Source organism: Quercus lobata, chromosome 2 (genome assembly GCF_001633185.2).
Source record: "Quercus lobata isolate SW786 chromosome 2, ValleyOak3.0 Primary Assembly, whole genome shotgun sequence".
NCBI lineage: Eukaryota > Viridiplantae > Streptophyta > Magnoliopsida > Fagales > Fagaceae > Quercus > Quercus lobata.
The window spans coordinates 33,878,278-33,895,882 of record NC_044905.1 but is presented as its reverse complement, the minus strand read 5'-3'; the positions used below and the strand labels follow the sequence as shown (position 1 = coordinate 33,895,882).

Below are 17,605 nucleotides of genomic sequence, written 5' to 3'. Positions count from 1 at the left end.
TGTGATTTGAGCAATATAACTCTTATATGGATGTATACTTGACATCATTTTTATTTATGCACCAATTACAATATGACACATAAGTTCTGGGAGGGAAAAAAAGAAAAAATAAAAAGGAAAGAAGAAGGAGAGATGTGTCTATACCTATTGTAATAAAAAATTAAAAAATTAAAAACTTCTAAATTTTAATACTTAGTTCTCATGATCTCGTCTTGACTCCAGGTGGTTACATGATACTACACCAGATAGCTACAAAGGATAATGGCTCTCTTGAGGTTCTATGTGTCTTAAAAATTCACTCTTTCTTCACTGGAGCTATAGAATGATTTTTCTTGAAGGGCCACCACTGAACTATATTCATAATGTTTAAAAGAAATTTGTATCATCATTCACTAAAGAACTATGATTCGATAGATCGCATGTTGATCTCTTCACAATATATATAAATATATATTATGTATTTGTTATCCGCATGGCAATGGTCTTCCATCATGACCTGTTGGCGTAAAGAGTAAACAAATGATTCAAACATTTGAGTTTGACCCACCATACTATCAGTCTCAACTTGTTTAAAAATTCATGGTCCAATAAAATTCTGGTCGTCATCGATCCACTCACTTTCTACTCTACATTATGATCGAAACTAAATTAATGTGTGCATTCTTTTTATACCCAGTTAAAAGAATAGCACACTATAAGTCTAATACCTTAGGGTTCAGGTTTATCCTTAATGGGCTACACTCAGGAGTGCAAACTTGGGTTTGTCCAAAGCCCAAAGGCCAACAATTTGTGGAAAAAATTAGGCAAAAATCCAAAACTGCCCCTCTAACTTTCAGCATTTTTCATTTCAGTCCTCTAACTTTCAGTTTTGTCATTTCAGTCCTCTAATTTTCAATTTTTGTCAATGTAGCATTTCGTTAGAGCTCAGTTAGCTGTTGCTATTAAAGGTGCTGAAACAACGCCATTTTAGCCTCTTTTTTTTTAAATTTCAGAATTAAAAGAAAATAAGAAAAATCTGAAAAAAAAAAAATATATATATATATATATATGAAATTAAGGGGTCGTTCCCCTTTCCCTGAAATCAAAACAAAGAACACGATGGTATGATACTCAAATCTCTAATTGTGTAAATTTGGGGTTAATGGGTTGATTTGAGAGAGAGAGAGAGAGAGAGAGAGAGAGAGAGAGACCGAGATGAAGACCGATTTGTAGAGAGAGATAGAGAGACTGAGACCGAGATAGACCAATCTACATCGAGAAGGTCGTCGTTTTTTCCAAAGCCACCTCCTGCACTGCTTCCTGTGAGCTAAAAATAACACCACACAACTCAACTAAACAAAACCATATCCTAGCTATGAATTTTTCAACGTTTGATGCTCCTATAAATGTAAGTTTTAATACCTGATCTTTTAACTATGAATACAAAACAAATATTTAGGCTAAAGCTGAATACCCATTGCCTCCAAATCAGTCTCAATCTCAATATCTCGGTCTCAATCTCTCAATCTCTACAAATCGGTCTTTATCAGAACTCCACCTTCATCTCGATCTCTTTCTCAAACCGATTCAGTCTCTCTCTCTCTCTCTCTCAAACAGACTCAGTCCCTTTCTCTCAAATCGACCAACTTTCAGTTTTCCCCAAATTTTCTCAGTTAGGGTTTGGGTGTCGTGTTCTTTGTTTTGATTTCAGGGGAAGGGGAACGACGACGTCATTCCCCTTAAATGTTTTTTTTTTAGATTTTTTTTATTTTCTGTTAATTCTGAAATTAAAAATAAAAATTTTAAATTTTAAAAAATTAAAAAAAAATTAAAAAAGAAAAAGAAAGCCAAAATGGCGTTGTTTCAGCATTCTTAACGGCAGTAGCTAACTGAGCTCTAACGGAATACCACATTGACAAAAATTGAAAGTTAAAGGACTGAAATAATAAAACTAAAAGTTAGGGGACTGAAATAAAAAAATGCTGAAAGTTAGAGGGTCAGTTTTGGATTTTTGCCAAATATTATAATGTCATAATCATATCGAGTAGAGCTAACCCATCAAAGACCAAGTAAGCATCAAAACCCATTTTAGTTTTACCAGTTTCTAGCATGCACTGGCCAAGATTGAACCTAAAACTGTCCAACCCAACCCATTTCGAATAAAATATTTGAGATTCAAACCTATTTTTACTAAAAACTAATTAATGTTTTCTTGGCCGGATGACAGGAACAATCACATGGAATAGACCCCATAAATTTGAAAGGATAAAGTTTAGATACAAAATTAATTATAGTCTAAGGTTACAACCTTACTCAATATCTTTTTATTAGAGGCGAATTTTGATAAATCCACAATTGAATTATATCTTCTTCTTATATCCTTCATACTTGCAAAATTTCTAGAAAATTAAATATCAATAGCTATGTCATCAATAAATTATTTAAAATTATGCATAAAATATAAACTTATATATTGATGGTGTCAGAAAATAAACTCCATACTCATCCATTAGGGCAATCCAAGGAAAGACCAACAAATGCGAACCAAGAGCATGTAGTGTTCGTCCAAGGCTTCCTTAAAAGCTCATCCGTCCTTAAAAGCATTTGGACGAATGAGCTCTACACTTTAACAAAGGAAATTAAGCCTCTTTGTCACAAATCGTTTCCAACGACAATTATGGAAAATGAAGTCAAGAAATATAACTCCCACGGCAGTTACAGGAGTTAACTCCAAATCCTATAGACTCCTTAATAATAGGTGGAGTTATGAGATGAATAACCGCTTACATCGACCTATATAAACACTTTTACTCCCGTGAAGAAAGGTAAGTTCATTCTAGACAATATTCCTAGAATCTTGAAATTTCAGATTTCCTGAAGAAAGAGACTAACTTCATCATCGAAGGATTTGTAGCCGGTCACCCCGGTCTCCTCTGACTTTTGTCAATTCTTTTTCAGGTCCAACACATCATTGGTACCTGTATCATCCAACCTACTGATTTTCCAAGAAACATCATATATCACATAGTAAATAGTATCTGAATGACATGAAATTTGACATATGTATTAAGAGTATAAAAAACATGTAATTCAATGGTTAGATTTTCAAAATATATAGTAATATTTATTTTATTAAGTAAAATTGTAGCTAAATTTTGCCCAATTTAAAATACCTATAAATGATTGTTTATCATGATATCCTGGATTTTTTTTGAAAATAACTATAAAAACTAAACTATTTTATCAGTTAGCCAATGTTTGAAACTGTCTTGGAATCTAACAAATCGAGTGTTTTACTATTGATTTTGGGTTATAAATCGAGTACATCGTACTCAATTTCCTAGTTGTGCCAACAGCTAAGCTAGAGGATCTGTCCACATAGGCAATCGAGTTTTGGAAATCGAGTTTGCCATATAGAAATCGAGCCCTACAGATTCGATTTAGTAACGCAGAGATCAGCAAAACCTCTATCACACAGAGATCAACAACTAGAGATCAAAATGCAGAGATCAACAACCAAAGATCAAAACGCAGAGATGAATAACGAAGAAGAAAGAAGCAACGATGCAAAACCCAGCAACCTAGGCGTCGATTCTAACCAAACCCCGGCAGCAAAAGCTTTAGGCGATGGAAATTGGATCGGACGTATGGTTTCTCGCCGCTGCTCCAGTGGAAGAAAGAAGCAACGATGCAAAACCCAGCAACCCAAGTGCCGATTCTGACCAAACCCAGGCGGCAAAAGCTTCAGGCGATGGAAATTGGATCGGACGTGTGGTTTCTCGCCACCACTCCAGTGGAGGAGAAGAACACGTTAGAGTGGAGAATGGGTTTGATTTGTTTTGGATTTGATTTGTTCATGGGTTTTTGGGGCTTGGAAGTGGAGAGTGGGACGACATTTGGAGAAAGTAAAAAAAGGAAAGGAAGAACAAGACAATTGCTCAGTTGCTTAAGCAAAACTAAATCAAGTCCTATGGACTCGAGTTCTATGTCTACGTGGTGCAGCATGATATTGAAATCGAGTACAATACATTCGAGTTTTTAGTTTCATAAATAGTTTGAAAACATTGCCAACTAATAAAATTGTTTGGGTTTTGTAGTTATTTTGAAAAAAAATCCTGATATCCTAATTCCTAAACTGAGGTTCAGGATAACGCTGGTTGCATGGGGTATAGGATCCAATTCCAGCCAAACAAACCCATTGACCACAACGGTAGTTATTTGAGGACAGTGGTGGTTGCCTTCTGATCCCTCTTAACTGTGGCTGTGGCACATATTTTTGGTTAGGGGTCCCACTTTTTCGTTGCCACCCCTTGCACCGGAAGAACTAGCATTTCTCTCTCTCTCTCTCTCCCTCTCTGTGCATTAGTCAACGAATCACCCTTGTATTCAGGTATTTACCACACCAAAATTTTATGTTCAATTCCAACTCAAACTCAAACTCTAATTCTTGCTTCTTCTTCTTTCTTTTTTTTCATATTAATTCTAAGCGGTTTGTCTTTCAAACCTCAATTAGTTACTTATAATTTATCCCATTCCACTAGTTTGCTTTCTGAATTGTTTTTTAACTAATGTGCGATTGCAAGTTTGCAACTCGTGTGTGTGCTAATGCATAATTAGAGTTGCTCAGTATTAAGTTGTGAGACAGTTGTTTGTTTCTTCCAATTCATTATCTGCTTTGATGATGTACTTTGTAAACTGAATGATCATGTTAAGATTTTGCATTGAATCCCATTTGAAAAAAATAAAAGAAAAGGACCTTTTGGTATTCGGTATATTGTGTTGTGTCACAGAGAATGCCTTTGAAATGCTCACCTCCTTACAGTTTTTTCATTTTATTCATAACCTAGGGAATCTTTCTAAAGAACAGCCCTTTGGGCTTACCTCTAGCCAGTAAAACTTACGGGCAATTGATCCCACCCGCCAAAACTAATTGCCGGGTAATCTAGGGGCTTTCATCCCTGACGGGCTAATTAGTTTATGCTCATATCCAAGACCAACTCACCTCCTTACATTAACAATGGAATTTGATTAGGTGTTTAGCTCTTTTTTTTTTTTTTTTTAATGAGTGAGTGGCCACAGGTAGTGGGAGATTTGAACCAATAACCCTTGCGTTCATGATGGGCTATCCATGACCAAGTATGCTACCCCTTGGGGTTTTTACTATTTTGCTTGACACATACTCAAATTCGGGTGCGAGACATAGTCTAATATCATGTGTTATATTGCATTGTTTGTTGTGCTGTTGGTCAAGAAGAGTATGTGGGAAGACTTGGATTGTGCTCTCTGCTGCTCTCACTACACGTTGGGCTGTTATGTGTTATAGGGACTGTAGAAGTATATGCGTGGGAAATTTCAAAATGATTATTGGTGGATAGAATTGTAGAGAGAATTGATAGAAAAGCAGAGATCTGCTGTTTATATCTTTCTGTAATTAAGTTCTTTATTATTATTATTTTTACAAAATCATTGAATAAGCTTCACATTGATGAATTAAGAATGATGGATTTTAGCATTTTTGGGTTGAATTTTGATTTTAGCAGCATTTCATTCTGACTGACCCGTCATCAATTGTTTTCTTTTCTGTCTTTTGGTGACCTTATAAAAGGAATAGGTATAATATTGTGATCCAAAACAGTAGGACTAGGTAATAATATGATCCATAACAGTTTGTAATGAATGGGTTTTGCTTGGACTTTCTTGTTTCTATATAGTCAAAGTATTTTGAGTTGTTCTTCCGCAACAACTCTTCTTAAATTTCATTAGTTAAGGGCTAATCTTTGAAAAATAAATTAGATTTCTCGAACTTCGAATAATGGAAATTTTAGTCAAGTGAGTTTGCTGTAGCACAGGGAACTCTCAAAGGGAATGTGTGTGTAAACAAACAAAAGAACAAAAAAACATATAACCTTTAGAAGCCAATACCTAGAGTTGCTTGGGGTTAGCATCAAGTGGTGACTTTAGGCTTCAGCACCTAAGGTTGCTCAGAGTTTGCATTAAGTGCCTAAGGTTGCTCAGAGTTAGCATTAAGTGGTTCTAGAAAAAGTTTTATTACTCAAGTGAAACATACACAAGAATGTGCCTTTTAGCAGTTCTCTCAAATTGCATCAAATATGGAAGTGAAATAACTCCTAATCAAATTTCATTAAATATTTAAATTTGAAAATAAAAATCAAATCAAATCAAATCCTTAAGGTTTATCAATCAATTAGCATCAATCTAGTCCAATGGAATCAATCAGCATCAATCTAGTCCAACAGGTATTTGTTGTCCACACCAGAGTCTATTTGGAGAAATAGAAAAGGCTCATAGTCAATTCTTACTGCATGAATGGTGAAAATACCTTATTTTTCCTCAATTAGAAAGAATTTGTTATTAAGTTTTTTAATCAATGACGGTCAGATGCTGAGTTAAATGTGTTGGGGTCTGTAAGCCAAGTACTTCTTTGTGGATAACTATAATCATAATTTACCAATCTCGTTATACCTTTTGTAATTTTGTGATTTTATTTCCTTCTTTGTCAGCTGATATGTATTTAAATTTCTGACATGGCAGGGATGCTAGGGAAATCATTGGCTTCTCCTTTTTTGACCTTTGGTTCTGCAACACCCTACTGCTTTTCTACTGTGAGTACCAAACTACCAATTCATACCTTTTCTTCTAAGGGATGTTGAATTGATGAAACTGAAATGAATTCTTCTATGGCCTCTGTAGTGTATGGAAAAGCCTGACCATGTAATCAAGTTAGTAAATTGGAATCTTAGCCATATGACATAAATGTGCATGAGCAACAAAAGTTCAGCTTAATATCTTTACATCACTCTGAACTCTATTTTTATTTAGTTTTTAGAATAGGATACTTTGGTTGATATGAAAATGAAATAGCCTTACTGGCTGCATGGTTCACTTATTTAGGGTTCAGGGATTGGTTGTGTTTTTAGTCTAGTGTTTTCAAATTAGGTGCAAAACCAGACAGGCTGGTTTTATTTTGGGATTCCAAGTACTTGTTGATATTTCAAATTGCTCCTCAAGTTTTACATCTACCTGCTAGAGATCAATGCATCAACAGGGTAATTAGGGTTCAGATTAAGAGTCTGAATTGAGTTTTGTAAATGCAGGTTTTGGTTCTTAGGAGAGCTAGGAGAAATAAATGGTTACATTTGCCTCCTTTCAGCCATACATAATTTGGCATAGGTATTGAATCATATGCAGTCTTTATTTAGCCATTCAAAAGTCTTACTTATTCAATATGGTTACCAGTTGGTTTTGATTGGACTAATATCTACTGATTTTGAATAGTTGTGTCCCTATGTCTAAGTGATAAGATTGAAGTCTGTTTCATGGAGGTTTGATTTACAGTCCCAAGAAAGTATCAAGAGAACAAGTGTATGGTTCATTGAATGAACATATTCAATAAGAAAGAAGTAATAAACTCTGGATTTGTAATGTTACAAGGTTGGTGCACTGGGCCTGTTATGAACACCTTTGGGCTGAGTCTGTGGAAAAATTTTAGGAATGAGTGTTCTAAAAAAAAAAGGACTTCTTGTTGGGAAGTACAGGAGATTTTTCCTTTTAGGTTGGGAGATGGGAGTGGGGAGTTTGGTAAAGAAGTATTTCATGAGGTGATTGGTATAGCTTTAGATGAGGGGGGCAATGATGTGAAGTTATAGGGGACCTGGAGGACAGACATTTGAACCCTTTTTCAATTAGGAGTAGTGCCAGATCGAAAAAAGGAAGTCAGACTTTCAGTAGATGCTTGCTTTAGAGTTCTCTTTGCGATGCATGAGACAGCTACACTGGAGCATGGGACTCTTTTGGGTTAGGTCAAGCAGAGGGGTCTTTTTTGGCAGAATGTTTGGCATTATGTTTTTACATGGTGTTTTCTGGACACTTTGCAGCGTTAGGAACTTAACAGCAAATGATCTGATCAATAGGAAACAATATGTTGCAACTTGTGGTTTATATGAAAGCATGATGGGGAGTCGGTTATCTTCTTTTGCATTGTTTGATAGCCTGGAGTAGGTGGTTTTTGGCATGCTTTTTAAATAAGCACTGTTTTTTCCCCAAATCTGGAACTTTTCAACTTTTTGTTTGATACTTCAGTTCAAGGCTGAAGAATCTGTGAAGTGAGCTGGGGTTTATATTGGAGCTCCAATGGTAGGATGAAGACATTAGTGAAACTAATTTGTTTGAAGGAAAAGAAAGTTCTTTATCATTTAAAACAGAACCTGATAACAGATGAAACCATATGAAAGATGAACATCTATATTTTACCTATATTCCCTAAAAAAAGAAAGATAAAATTCTAATTAGGCCGTTATTTTAATATCTATCTAGTTTCATAAATTTGAGAATATTCAGCTTCACTTACATTATGGTTTGCTTGGATTGAGGGGGAAGGAGGGGGAGTAGAATAGAGTAGAGTAGATTTAGTCCAAAATTAGTTTATTTTTAGCCAACTCTACTCTGCTCCCCTCCACTCCTCCTCCTTCTCCCCTCCATCCAAACGGGCGGTTAGTGTTATGAATATCCATCTAAGCAACAAAACAAAATAAAATTAGACCATTTGGTATAGTCCTAATTTACTTTTTAGCTTTTATCAATAATGTTGCTAAATGGTGAGGTATATAGACTTCTTAGAAGATAGCAATAAGTACTCATTATTATTATTATTATTATTTTATTTTTTATTTTTTTAAAAGGTAGCAATACATACTCTTTTTTAATTCTATGTGAACTTGATTTCTATATGACGTCTGTATATTGATAACCTTATGGAAGTGAACTTGCATAGTTTCTCAAAATCTGATGTTGTCATATCAGACACTTGAGATTGAATCCCTTTAACACAGATGGTGGTTTCAAGGGATTGCTGTGCAACTAATAGGATCAAGTAGTATTCCTGTGGAACCCCCTTCTAAACCAAGGAAAAGAGAACAATTATGTGGATTTTGTCACTCATGAAGGGTTAATGGACTAGGTTTTGAAGTCTAGCTAGTTTTGAGTGACACTTGTATTGGGACAGTTATAGTAGGAATTGCAACAACTAAGCTTTCCATGCAGTAATGAACAGTTGGACTTTGTAACATTTAAAAAGTAATGTACTTATGAAACCAAAAAATTTAAAAGTAATGAACCCATGATTGCAAAGCTAGCCTCAAATAATAACCAATCACACACAGTAAAAAAAGTTTTGTGGAAAACTAATTCCTAAAAGATGCATAAAATAATATGACATTCAAATCATACTTGTTAATTGAGAGAATAAATTTTAGGTACTCTTTATGTTTATCAAGTTTTACTGCTTAAATATTGGACCTTCCTTTTAACAACATTCTAGATTGTAAGCTTCTAAATATTCAAGTTATGAGTTTATCTTCATTTATTTTATTATATATGTTAACTATTGAATCTAAAAAATATGATCTGCAATTTCTCATTGCAGCCTCTTGATCTTGCAACATCTACACGAAATATTGTGCTGTTAAATGTGAACTTCTCTAATGGTCTTCGACCAGATGTGCTCAGAGGAGCTTGGTCCACCAATTTCTCTTCTAAGAAATGGGAAATACGTTCAACCGCACAAATTGAAAATTTAACATTGAGTGATGAAGATAGGAAGGCATGGGAAGCATGCAGGCAAGCTCTATCTGCATTTAATTTCAGTGTTGAGGAGGAAGACAAGATACTTGGAAAAGCATTTGGCCAATTTCATTCACCTTACTGGGGTGAGGAACGTCAAAGAGAAGTACCAAAATTCGAAATTGTAAATGGAATATTGGACTATCTTAGGGGTTTAAGCCTTGCCAATGATGATATCTGCAAGTTGCTCAAAAAGTTTCCCGAAGTTCTTGGATGTAGTCTTGAACATGATCTGAAAACCAATGTGCAGTTGTTAGAAAAGGAATGGGGAATAAAGGGGAAATCACTCCGTAACCTTCTTCTTCGAAATCCAAAAGTGTTGGGTTATAATGTCGATTGCAAGGGAGATTGTATGGCAAAATGCACTCGATGTTGGGTTCGGTTTTAGCTGTTAATTATATATGTTTTTGTCTGTGTACAATAGGAGCATGTTAATGTTCTTAATTTCATATTACGGTTGATTGATTTATAAGTTCAAATATATATTCAATGATTAATGTCTATACGGTTCATTGCGTTTTAAGATTTTCTTGGGTTAATTACATTTTAACTACCTATAGTTACACTGAGTAGGCGGGTTTGAAAACATAGTAATACCCACCAACTTCTGGACCTAGGGGTGAAAGTCCAGTAGTTAAGCACCTTGTCAGCTTTGCTTTAGCGCTTAAGTTCAAGTTGTGCGGGATGCATATGCATGTACCAGGGTTGGCGGGGCCATCTAACACGATAGTTTAACTCGCAACAGTAGAAACTTGCTCTCAGAATTCCACCTTTTTTATATTTTTTATTAAAAAAAAAAAAAATAGAAGAAGAAGAAAGAAAGAAAGAAAAACCGACTTCTGCTCCTCCCTAATGAAATTGTTTGCGGCCTATACATTGGGTGGGCCTAACAACTATGAAAATGTTATAGGTAAACCAAGAAGGGCTGGAGGGGATTTTCGTTGCTAAATAACTGTAATATGCTAAGTATTTTGTTAGTTGTCCTGTTGCGAAAGAATTTGTAATAATAGCATCTCGAGTTTCTTAAACTCGAGATTCAATTAAAAATCGAGCTTTTAAGACTCGTTTTTGTTGTTTTTCAGTTGCTGACATGGCGAAAGTTTCCACTTGGATAGCGAGTTTATAAAACTCGATTTCCAAAATCGAGTTTTATAAACTCGCTTTCGCCTTAACGCTTTTTGCACTTCTCACTTAAAACAATCTACAGAGACCCGTTCAAAATCTCTCAATCTCAGACACCGCTCTCTCAAACTCTCTCAAACTCTTCCCCTCACTGTGAAAATTTCAAAATCAACTCACTCTCAGACACTCCGCTCTCCGCTCTCTCAAACTCGCCGTGCCGAAGGTGCTGCTCCCATTGACACTCAGCCACCAAAACTCAGTTCTGCTTCCATTGACAGTCAAGCACTCAAAGTCAGTACTGCTTCCATTGAACCACCGTGCGCCTAAGGTACTCTCTCTTTCTCCAACTTCTGGAATTTCATGATGTTTCCTATTTCGTTTTTCAATTTCGGATCTTTCTGGGTTTTGGTGGTTCATGTCATTTCAGTGAATGCATGTATATTATTCTGTTTGGTTGTTTGGGAAATTAAATTTTTTTAACTGATTGAGCATTAGATTGGGTTTCATTAGTGTAAAAAGTGTTAATATCTGGATTACATTGATATTTAATCTAGTTTGTTGGGGTTTCATTTGATTTGTTTGTGGGTTTTGTTTGATTTGTTTGTGTATCTTGTTTCATGGTATTTTCACTGATTTGTTTTGGGTTTGTTTTAATTTTCTGTATGTATTTTCGTTTGTGGGTTTGTAAAGCAAAATATGGGTTTGATGAAATGCTTCTATGAACGGTGTATGAGTTGTGAAGTAATAAGTGAGAATATTCATTTGAAAAAAATGAGAACTTACACCAGAACATCTGTATTTGAGCATGGACAGGGTTTTCGGGTTGTGCCCCATTTGGTTCAACCATGGGAATAAGGAATGAGTCATTGTTTGGTTTCCATAGATTGATATCTGTCAATCTTTATCATTCTAAATAGAAAGAGACCAAAGAAAACAAAGAAATCATTGATAAAACTCAATTTCTAATAGTTCAATGGGTTAAGTGTAATGAAGATAATAGTTTAGTGTGAAAAAGTGTAATTTGCTCTTGTTTTTATAGGCTTATTGATGTTAATTCAAGAGCTAAAGTAGCTTCCTCATTCCTTTCTTCATATTGTTAGGAATAAACCACTTCTTTTGATAGTATATATCGATTTCGATGTTGAGAGCTTCAATTTGTCCATCATCAATGTGAAAATTAACTTTAGCTATAATGCTCTTATAGATAATTTAAACTAGATGATGTCCCGTGCGATACACGGACTATTTTACAATTTCACTTGAACGTGTTACATGACAAAACCATAGGCTACCATAACCGAATGAATTATATATATATATCCCCTAACCAATTCGAAATGAGAATGAGGACAAAGAGAATGAGAACCTCTTAATCTCATTCTTTGAATAAATATGCGAAGGTACCACAATGAAAAATTTGAAATAATTTTCTTTTGTGTTGTCCCTGTTCTATTACAACTGCATTGTTTAATGTCAAGATGTGTCTCCTCTTTTTTATTTTTTTGGATAGTATAGATATGTCTCCTTTAGTTGCATTGTTTCATTCTTGTAGGTGTCTTTGTCACTTCTCTACCTCTCTCTCTAAATGAACAAGCTTATTCTTGTGGGGGTATCAACTCAATTCTAAAGTACATTGATTCAAAGAAAAAGCAGAATTAATGAAAGTAGTAATTTAATTTGGTACAGAATTCAATTTCTTTTAATTGTAAAAGTTTACAAAATTATTCCAACTCCAAAAAATTCATTATGTTTTTTTCTAACTTACCAATTCTAATTTCTTTGATTGCGTAAACATCATCGATTTTCATTAGTTCTATTTTTGGTATGATTGTTTTGGTTTTTCACAATATTATTAGTAGCTTGAAGTTAATGTATGTGCAGCATTGGAGCTCCAACTAAGAGGCCATCTCCCTTCCTTATTGCTCCTTTTAAAGAAGTGGGGTGGCTTCAGCAGTTTCCTTGGCCAATTGAGGCCTTGATGCCATGCTTATGATCACCTGCGTGGACTTTTTTTTTTTTTTTTTTCCAGATTTACAACTTGCCCAAATATAGTCATACTATTTCACAATCTGGTTAAAGAATTATGTTCTTGCATTTACATAATATAATCGCCAGATTGTTGCTTTGTATGAAAAGGATATAGGTGCAGGTGACTGGTCACTTCTAGAGGTTGGCCTCCAACCTGATTCAAATAAACGTGTAATTTTGCTCCTGCTTAGTTAAAAATCATAAGCATGGGTCAGTTGTTTACTGGTCGAACGTGTTCTTAATACACTTTCTGCTTCACTTGCTTGCCTTAGAGCACATTTCTAGGCCCTTTCTTTCTATCAAAACTTTGCAGGCTTTGAACTAACAATTTTTTATTCTGTTTTATGATGTATATTCCTTTTTCTTGTGCTAACCTACTGCCCAATATTTTCTTAATGTGCATTTATATGTTCTTCTCCTAGTTGACTTTTGAAGTAAAAGTTTCTATCTTTGCAGACTAACGTGGCAGTACACATGACCATTTATGTAAATGAAATTAATATTTTATTTTTACTAGTTAGACATATAACATTTTTAATCTATCACTTAACAACAGAGACCATTTTAAGACAAAATTAAAAGATTAGGGACCAAACCGACACAACAAAAAGATTAGGGACCAAATTGAGATTAGGGACCAATTTTATAATTTCCCTAAAAATATATAGTGTTTCTCTGTAACTAGATGTGGTACACCGCAGCAGATAACACAAGCCTGTTGATAGAGCACTTTAAAATCTTTTATTCTTCAAGTGTCGTTACTCCATTGAAGCACCTAACCCCAGTCATAACTAGAGTCCTCCATCAAACTCTAAACTCTGACCTGATGCCAAATCCTTCTAGTTATTGAGCAATCAAAGAAAATGTAGTCCCTAATCTTCCCTTTGCTTTGAAATCTTCCTCCAACCCCAAGATTAATTTTGTCTGGACCTTTAAGTTTTAACAACCCAAAAGCTTTTAACCCAAGCCACCCAAATTTATCCGGTCAGGACAAAAAGATTTCAAATATGCTTCATTATGACAAATTTTTTCTAATCCTTAAGTTTTTTAACCTCAAGACCCCTTCTTTCCCTTCCTATGAAACTGTTAAACTTACTGTCCAAGCTCCTAATAACCTTTTTAGGGAGAATAAAAACCCCAGGCCAGTACCCTTGAACCCTGAACAGAATAGATTGAATAAGTCAGAGTCTCCCAACAATAGAGAGATTCTTGGTAGTTCATGAGTTTATACGAGTTGTGATTTTCTCAATGAAAGGCTTATAATATTTACAAGACAGCTAGGTACCAAATATTTAAATGATTGAACTTTAAAAGATCTTCACTCTGTTATATTGTTTGTTGATCCCCTCCAAAGTGGAAACTTCACTCTTAGTAGCATTTGCTGTCATGCCAAATAAAATTGAAACTCAGCACCTTGTTTTGAACAACCTCTAGCTTTCCTCCAGCATTCTCAAGTTACTGCAACAGATTTCCAAAAACTTTCTCATACCAATCCTTAAGTCTCAACTTTCCAACCTCCAATCTCTTATAGACCTTCCTCTGTCTATGTATGTAATGACACAACTAGATTAAGCTCCAAAAGAAATGGGAAAATTTGGTATTTGGCCTTTGTCAATAGGTTAATTCTTGAAATTTTTATGGCGACCCTCTCAAAATTACCAATCTTAGTACTGGTTAAGCACTTATAACCCCACTCTCTTTTATGGGGGCTAAGAACCAAGAACAAAAAGACTTGCAACAAACTAAATCTGGTTAACTACTTAACCCTGCTTGGTGCTAATAAAATAGTAATTCTCGAATCATATGATGATAGTTCTGCTATGAAGTCTCAAATGTTGACAAATGGTCTCCAATGAGATGGCTCTAGCTCAGTAAACAGAAAATGAAAGATTGATTTTTTCCCCATGTTTGGTAGAATGGAGTAGTTGAAATTAAGAAAAAATTAAAAGTGGTCAGATTATTATGTTCTATATGGGTTCATACTTTTAATCTTCCCAACATGGGAAGCAAATATGGAAAAAAAAATGTTTTCTTTGCGACGAGAAGATAAATATTGTCCTAATTTATAATTTATTACTAAAAATAATTCAATAAAATAACACAACCTGCTCCCAAATAGTAATTTTCTTTTAATAGTACTAACAATGTTTAGGAATAAAACATACCATGATAACTTCTAGAAATAGAAGCTATAGTAGTTTGCTTAATTGGGGTAGGTTGCGAACTTACTTTTTTTGAAGAAAATTCTATTTTACAGTAGCACTCCTTTGCCCCTACACTATTAATGATCTCACAGTTGCACTGTTTGCAATATGGAGCCTCGGATTGATGAGGAGCTAGAGGTCTTGGACCTCGGTCCGCGTCAGAGGTCATTGTTGACACGACAGCCATATCATCGATCAGAGGCCATTTGGAATGGCGAGGTGAAATTTCTAGTTCTAACAACTGCTTTAATATTTACGTTGTCTTTGACTGTTAGTTAGCAAGTTCTTTCAATGTTGTATTTCTAGTTCTAACAACCGCTATAATTTTGATCGATTTTGTAGGACTCGGGCCCCCTTACATGCCGTGGTCGCACTAAGGAGATGGCAAACGTTCAGATGCAAGATAATCGAGTCATTGACATTATCAAATTGCTAAGGCTAGAAGGATTGTTTAGAGCCTCTTCAAGAGAGGTAGATAATTGCCTAATATCGGCCCTAGTTAAGCGATGGCGGCCGGAGACTCATACTTTCCATCTTCCACATGGTGAGATGTCAATCACCCTACAAGATGTGAAGGTAATTTTCGGACTTCCTATAGACAGTGACGTCTTGGTTGGGCCGACTGCTGTGGTGGATGATGGGGGTTGGAGGCAACTGTGTACGGAGTTGCTTGGTTTTACTCCACCGAATGACAATAAAACTTTGGTGGGGCAAAGAATTCTCATCAGCCGACTTGTTGAGGCCGTTGCAGCGCCATTGCCTCATGACGCAACGGAGATGCAGATACACCGGTATGCCCGGTGCTATATTTTAGCGCTAATAGGGGATAAACTTTTCATGGACAAGTTAGGAGATAGGGTGCATCTGATGTTCCTGGACTTCATGCGTAACCTTCGTGATCCGCCACAGTATAGTTGGGGTAGTGGTTGCCTGGCCTGGTTATACAGGGAGTTGTGTCGGGCAAGCGAGAAAGGGGCATCGCAGATTGGTGGGGCGTGCACCTTGGTCCAGTATTGGGCATGGGCAAGGTTGCCATTCTTGTGCCCGAGGATAGAGCCCCCACTTGGATGTGATTATGGCCCATGGCCATATGCTCCACTTGCATTTAAGTAAGTCTTTTCCTGATACCAAGTGTGTTCTGCAATGTACTCTTCTTAGTAACTAAATTGTATTATCGTTCTTATGTTATTTGAATCCATCAATGCTTGGACCGGCTTGCAATATTTGAATCCATTAATGCTTGGACCGAAAGACCAAAACACATAATTCAAAAATACTGTGTCATCTTCACCGGTGGATGTGGTACGATAGAACACCTGGGTAGTCGGATCCTGATCAATATATGCCATTAGCAACTTTTGCAACCTTTGATAAGACTCTCCCCAATTCCCAAACATCTTCCCAATCGCCTTTTATTTCGCATCCCACACCTTGTAGTAAGAAGGCTTTTGTCCCTCATATTTCGACTCTATCATAGATCTGAGGTGCTTAATTGGGGTAGTGTGATCCTCACATAACTTCTTAAGGATGTCATTTGCAATAAATTTACAACTCATCATTCTACCACCATTTCGCACCCCAGTCCGTATACACGTGTGAGGACCCTTGTACACGGTGACCATCCATAGATTGTGGAACTTGGGCTTCATGACTACGCAGACATACCACGTGCATGACTCATCAACGCATTTCGCACAAAGTTTTCTCGTGGTTGACCTACTGATCATAAAATGTTTGTTTTCCTTGAGGGCACACTTTGTTAATACGCGTTGCACCTCCATTTTATTGGCAAAAATCAAGCCTTTGCACAAATTCATCCCCTCTCTCCAACTAGACACAAATGGTGTCTCAATATGTGAAGGATCAACCAAATTTTCCCAAGTATTTTCAGAAAATGACAAGGCAGGTGGTGAGTACACAGGGATTGTGTCTGTAATGTTTTGGACACTAAGAACATTGTATGCATCAGGTTGACTACCGTCCAATGTCTCATCGTCATCAATGTCCCTCTCAAAGTCCCTAAAGTCCCCTTGTTCAATCCTGTCTTCAATCTCATCTCTATCGCCAAAATCTTCACCGTTAATGGCAATATTTTCATCAACATAGTCATCATCATCATCCTCATCCTCGTCCTCATCATCATAATCATCATCATTCTCATCCTCATCCTCATCATCATCATCATCGGCATGAACATCTTCATCGGCATGAACATTATCATGCTCTACATGTGTAAAATACTCATATTGAGCATCTAGAACTGTAACTTGTAAACTTGTTTGTGTTTGTTGGATTTCCTCAATACCAACTTCTGCACGTGGCTCCAACTGTATGTATAACTCAATGTTAGTTACTTCAGGTATTCTCTCCAACTTGTCAAACATGATCTTCACATGTTTGTCTGCTTCTATCGCCATGTACTTGTAATTAATCCGGTGCTTCAGGATTTCATTTGGCATGCGATAAGTAATGTGTATGTTGTGCACAGCAAGGTTCTCACACAACTCTTCCATAACCATCATCTTCAATTCGTCAAGGGTCTTCAATCTACGATCAATTTGGGTATAATAGGTCTTTATACTCGGCCCTTCAAATGGCAATCCCTTGTTCGCATTGGCATTCTTCAACGGACC

At 36.0% G+C, this 17,605-nt stretch overlaps 2 protein-coding genes across 2 annotated transcripts; both read left to right on the top strand.

Moving 5' to 3' along the window:
• The first annotated feature begins 4,087 nt into the window (after positions 1–4,087).
• On the top strand, positions 4,088–10,121 carry LOC115975404. The gene is made up of 3 exons (XM_031096166.1): positions 4,088–4,369; positions 6,532–6,602; positions 9,422–10,121. The coding sequence occupies exons 2-3, from the start codon at positions 6,534–6,536 to the stop codon at positions 10,004–10,006; spliced, it is 654 nt and encodes a 217-aa protein (XP_030952026.1). The 5' UTR covers positions 4,088–4,369; positions 6,532–6,533; the 3' UTR covers positions 10,007–10,121.
• Positions 10,122–15,080: 4,959 nt separating this feature from the next.
• Positions 15,081–16,085, top strand: LOC115963457 (serine/threonine-protein phosphatase 7 long form homolog). The gene is made up of 2 exons (XM_031082456.1): positions 15,081–15,191; positions 15,315–16,085. Exons 1-2 carry the CDS (start codon positions 15,081–15,083, stop codon positions 16,083–16,085), a joined length of 882 nt encoding a protein of 293 aa, XP_030938316.1.
• Positions 16,086–17,605: the final 1,520 nt, after the last annotated feature.